Source organism: Microtus ochrogaster, chromosome 2 (assembly GCF_000317375.1).
Source record: "Microtus ochrogaster isolate Prairie Vole_2 chromosome 2, MicOch1.0, whole genome shotgun sequence".
In the NCBI taxonomy this organism is placed as follows: domain Eukaryota; kingdom Metazoa; phylum Chordata; class Mammalia; order Rodentia; family Cricetidae; genus Microtus; species Microtus ochrogaster.
This window is the reverse complement of record NC_022010.1, coordinates 31,918,610-31,923,665: the sequence shown is the minus strand read 5'-3', so window position 1 is coordinate 31,923,665 and position 5,056 is coordinate 31,918,610. Positions and strand designations below refer to the sequence as shown.

The 5,056-nt window shown below is 43.9% G+C and overlaps 1 protein-coding gene and 1 non-coding gene across 9 annotated transcripts in view; both read right to left on the bottom strand.

Annotated features, from left to right (window-relative positions):
• Positions 1 to 729: 729 nt before the first annotated feature.
• The window catches only part of Fry (FRY microtubule binding protein), a 382,290-nt gene continuing 377,963 nt past the window's right edge, over positions 730 to 5,056 (bottom strand). For 3 of the 8 annotated variants that reach the window (XM_026785202.1, XM_026785180.1, XM_026785187.1), the window contains 2 exons: positions 3,044 to 3,061; positions 730 to 1,276 (listed from right to left, as the gene is read on the bottom strand). In XM_026785202.1, the coding sequence (XP_026641003.1) occupies positions 1,070 to 1,276; positions 3,044 to 3,061 (225 nt within the window). In that variant the 3' untranslated portion in view covers positions 730 to 1,069. The remainder of the gene's footprint in view (positions 1,277 to 3,043; positions 3,062 to 5,056) is intronic. The other 5 variants (XM_026785196.1, XM_013350853.2, XM_026785178.1 and 2 more) reach the window with 4 other exon arrangements.
• Positions 3,871 to 3,971, bottom strand: LOC113458285. The gene has a single exon (XR_003378679.1). It is a non-coding gene; the product is annotated as a small nucleolar RNA U13 (small nucleolar RNA).

Below are 5,056 nucleotides of genomic sequence, written 5' to 3'. Positions count from 1 at the left end.
AACTAGAAAGCCTTCCTGCCTCTGAGTTGTTGACAGCCTGGGGGTAGAGAGGATGAATGTTTTTGTCTCTCTCACTTAAGGTTTGTACCCTAGCCTATCCTCAAGGCAGCGTGCTTGTTTGTTTGGGTGTTTGTCTGTTGTTTGAGTCCTCTTACGCATTAGGTACTTCGACTTGATCATCTTGCTACAGTTGCCTTAAAAATATGGACAGTGGAGCATTCGCTGCATTTGCTAATCTTTCCTTCTTTTCAGACATTCATTGATTCTAGCAACAGAAGCTGCCTGTGCTTACTTCTCTCTCCTACCGCCATGTTGCCGTGTTCATGATAAAGATGGTTCTTGGTGGTTTTTTTTTTTTTTTTTTTTTGGTTGGTGTTTTTTTGTTTTTTCGAGACAGGATTTATCTGTGTGGCCCTGGCTGTCCTAGAACTCACTCTATAGACCAGGCTGGCCTCAGACTCACAAGAGATCCGCCTGGCTCTGCCTCCCAAGTGTCCAGCTCCATTGATTACCCTGGTCCTGTAAGACTGTTCTGTGGTCACGGTAGCCTTCCACAGAACAGCTCTTGGGATCCAACCTTCCTCACCTTTAGTAAATCAGACGAACGTTCTCTGTGCTTCCCCAGGGCACACGGCCACCTTTTCACTTCCACTCCTAGGGGAACTGGAGCCCTTTTGGAAGCAGTATGCTCCAGTGATTGTAATTTTTACACTTAGACGCATGAAAGCATCCTCATGCTGACGCAGGGAGCAGAAAACCAGCAGACACTGATCCATTTCTTCCCTTATGATTCTGGCAAGTATGAAAGGCTATGTGCCAAGGAGGAGACACAGGGCTTCTCACAAAGGATGACCCATTGGTGTGTGGGTGTAACTTAGGGCATGGGGGGGGGACTTGCCCCCAAATGCGGGGCTATCTTACTCTTTTCACCTTAGCTGCGGCCCTGATCCAGAAAACCATTCAGCACGGAAAATGGAAATATTTCTTTTTCACTGGTGCTTGAACAAAGTAAGAATTATATGCAAAAAGGGCGAACCAAACAAAAACAACTAACCCAGTTTGTACCATTTTATAAGCGTGGTGGAGGATGGAGGACAAAAACCAAACCAAACCAATAACCAGGACAGCCGGCGGCTTTTCTGTGGAGACGAGATGGAGGACTTACCTCTGGCACGGAGCTGACTTCATGCACCTGGCCGATGAGCTTGCAGTAGGACTGATAGAGCAGGAGCAGCTGGAAGTGCAGCTTGTACAGCCTCTGGCAGAGCTCCAGTTGCTAGAGAGGGAGGGCGCATGGGAACGGACAGCCGTTAGAGTTCGTTCTGTAAAACTGGCGAGAAGCGACACACACACCGGTTCTTTAGGAACGTGGGGAACCTTAACTCTCTTTTTACATTCGGAGCAAAGCAAACCCAGATCCACTCCACAACATCAGCGAGACCGTCGTGGTTAATACAGAATATCGTTTCTCTACAATGGAGTATAACTGGTTGGAATCGGCTAGAGAGAGGATGGAGGGAATCGCAGTTCCGCTGTATTTGCTAATGAAATACCTATAAATTGCAGCTGAGTTAATTTTTATGAGCATCAAAGTGCTTTGAAACAGCCAAGAATCCTTTCTATTAATGACGGGCAGAACACTAACTAGTTCTAGGTGCTAAGTTTGCAAGTTGAATTGCTTACTTGGGAGATGACTGTATAAGTCTGGGCTGCCACCTAGGGGGCAGCCACCCCTGAAGGCAGAAATACAAGGCACACTGTGATGAGAAAGAAACCCCCGGTCATCCCATTACCAATATTCACAGCACTCTGAGCGGTGTTCTCTACGCAGCCTATTTAGGTCAATCATGGGCTGGCTTCCACAGTCATGGGATAGCAGAGAATGACAGTCACGGATATGACAGAGGGAAGGGGAGAGCCTCCCGCAGACAGGAGTCCATGACTCACTTGTCTCTGGTGAAAGCTATCTACATCTAGTGTAAACCAGACATGCAAGGGCTGCGCTGTTGGGTTTAGATGAGGCTACGGGAAGGCTGGGTAAGTGGGGCCTTGTGCCGTCTAAAGGATGTTCACCAGGAATTCATCTCAGAACTGAGAGAGAGAGTTGAGGAAACCTAAACCACGTTTCCCAAATCAGGGGAAGGAGATAAATGACAAGAACTTTAAATTTTCTGGAGAATACTCTCTTGCTATCACAAATGTCTTTTTGAGCCTGATTTTGAAGTTATTTTTTTATAAAGATTTTATTTATTACATATACAGTACAGTGTTCCACCTCCATGTCAGAAGAGGGCACCATATCTCCTTGTAGATGGTTGTGAGCCACCATGTGGTTGCTGGGAATTGAACTCAGGACCTCAGGAAGAGCAGTCAGTGTCCTTAACCTCTGAGCCATCTCTCCAGCCCCTGATTTTTAAGTTATTAAAATTGATGCATATACATAATTTCATGCTTAGGACTATGCTGAATGAAGTTTCCCCCTCTCCCCAACTTTCCTCCTTCTAGGAGAAAACCAATTCTGTCTAGACTTTTTCTTTTTTTAAGTATTGGCAAATAGCTTTAGAGTGGAGAAGTAGTTCGCTAATTAACTAATCTGGGACTTAGGTTGTTTCGGTAAAATTCCTTATGATAATTTAAACTTTTTTTTTTAAATGGGAACCCTACAAAATCTGGTATGAAATGCAACTGCCAGGATCTTGCAAATTAATAAAAAAAAGTGTTTAAAAATAATGTTATCTTCCCAATTTAGGGTGAAACCTAGCCATGAAAACTCTTGACTTTCCTAAATGCCAAATGATGGTATTTATTATTTAAAAATTCCCATGGAGAGAATGAGAATTCATAGCATTGTAGGTTTCTGTTTTGGGGGAAAAGCATCCTGGAAAGCTACCAATAAGCTGCTGCATCTCAATCTATCAAAGAAAAGAAAATTAAACAAAAAGGGAAGACATGCTAAAAGATAACAATGGTTAACAGTAAAAATAAGGCTCATTATGGGGTCCATGCCTCGGCGGACAAAGAATATGAAAGAAAGTTAACTTACTGCAAGAGATTCCATTTGCTACGCAGCAAGCATGGCGCAGGAAACGAAGGAAAGGAAAGAAAGGATAGGGTCAGTGTGGCATGCGACAGAAAGCACAGCCCTCCTCCGGGAGCAGAGCTGCCATGGTGTTAGCTTTGCTGGCCCAGACCTGGCTAGGATGCTGGCCCAGACCTGGCTAGGATGCTGGCCCAGACCTGGCTAGCACTTGCCAGTCTTGCACCCGTGAAACATGCACAGCGGTCTGGTTAAAAAACAAGCTTTAGTGGGCAACATCTCTGGAAAACATGGCTTTTAGTCCTTGGGATTCTCTGATTAGTTGATATAGTTTTTCTCTGAGTCAGCCTGGAAGACTAGAAGTAACCACTTTTTATTTTTTTTATTGATTCTTTTTGCTTCTTGATGATTTGAGTGCATTGATGTGAACAGCAAGTGAACATAAGCTAGGAGGGCAGCTGAGCAATCTGAAGAACTGCCCCCTGTGGCAACTACAGCATCGCTTAGTTTTCTTTAGTTGGGAAATATAACATCTATGTGGGTTTGTGCACATGAGTGCTGGTGCCCTCGGGGACCAGAGGCACTGAATTCTCCCAAGAGCTGGAGTTACAGGCAGCTGTGAGAAACCCAACTTGGGTGCTGGGAACTAAATCCAGACCTTCTGCAAGAGCAGGGATGCTCTCAGCCACTGACATCTCTCCTGCCCTCAGATTGAAAACACGTGATAGATAGGCTGCTAGATGGGGCTAGCTCAAAGGAGTAAACATTGTATCCTCTCAAACAAATATGCAACCTGAGTATTGCCAGGTATTTGATTTTCTATGATAATAAATTTTCACAGGTAATTGCGAATATTGTAACAAGGTCTGCAGGAGGTACATGTCCCACAATGGTGTAAACACCCAATTGTCATGCTTAAGATCCAAAAAAAAAGACCCTTCTTCTTCTTATTTTTTTTTACCTTCTTATTATTTTTAGGTGCTAAACAATTTCTAAAAAAAAAAGAAAAATCTAGCCAGGCGGTGGTGGCACACGCCTTTAATCCCAGCACTCGGGAGGCAGAGGCAGACGGATCTCTGTGAGTTCGAGGCCAGCCTGGTCTACAAGAGCTAGTGCCAGGACAGGCTCCAAAGCTACAGAGAAACCCTGTCTCGAAAAAATAAAAAAAAAAAAAAAAATCTAAAACTGGTTATTAACATATTGAAAGTTTACAAAGTGGGCCATGTTCAGCTATAGCTACCATTTCTTTTTTTAAGATGTATTTATTTACTCTGTATACAGTTTTCTGTCTGTACACCAGAAGAGGACACCAGATCTCATTACAGATGGTTGTGAGCCACCATGTGGTTGCTGGGAATTGAACTCAGGACCTCTGGAAGAGCAGCCAGTGCTCTTAACCACTGAGCCATCTCTCCAGTCCGAGCTGCCATTTCTTAAATATCACTGATGACACTGCAACTATAGAGCCAGTTTGTGGAAAATGTTGATAGGTGGTACCACAACTTGAGGACAATGTTTAAAAAATTTAAAAATGAGTTTCATCCAGGCCTTGTGGAGCACACCTATAGATCCACACCTGCTGGAAACTAGTGTTCAACAGGCCAACCTACCCTAATGGGGAGCTCCACTTGGTAAGGCTGTGGGGTCACTGGCTGTAGATAAGTGTTTGTCTCTGACTGTAATTTTTCTCATGTGCCACTAAAGCAAGGGTACTATTCCCTCTGCTTGTGTGTTTATCTTGTGAAAATGTTCTGTCTACTGGGCACAGATATAGCTGTGGATGGTCAGGAAGATGATTTCTGCTTAATATGTATAATTTGTTTTTGTTCTTTCTTTCCTATTTTTGGCTTTTCAAGACAGGGTTTCTCTCTATAGCTTTGGAGCTTGTCCTGGCACTCGCTCTATAGACCACACTGGCCTCAAACTCACAAAGATCTGCCTCCCAAGTGCTAGGATTAAAGGTGTGTGCCACCATCACCTGGCTAATCTACAATTCTGATCAATAGAATTAATACTAGG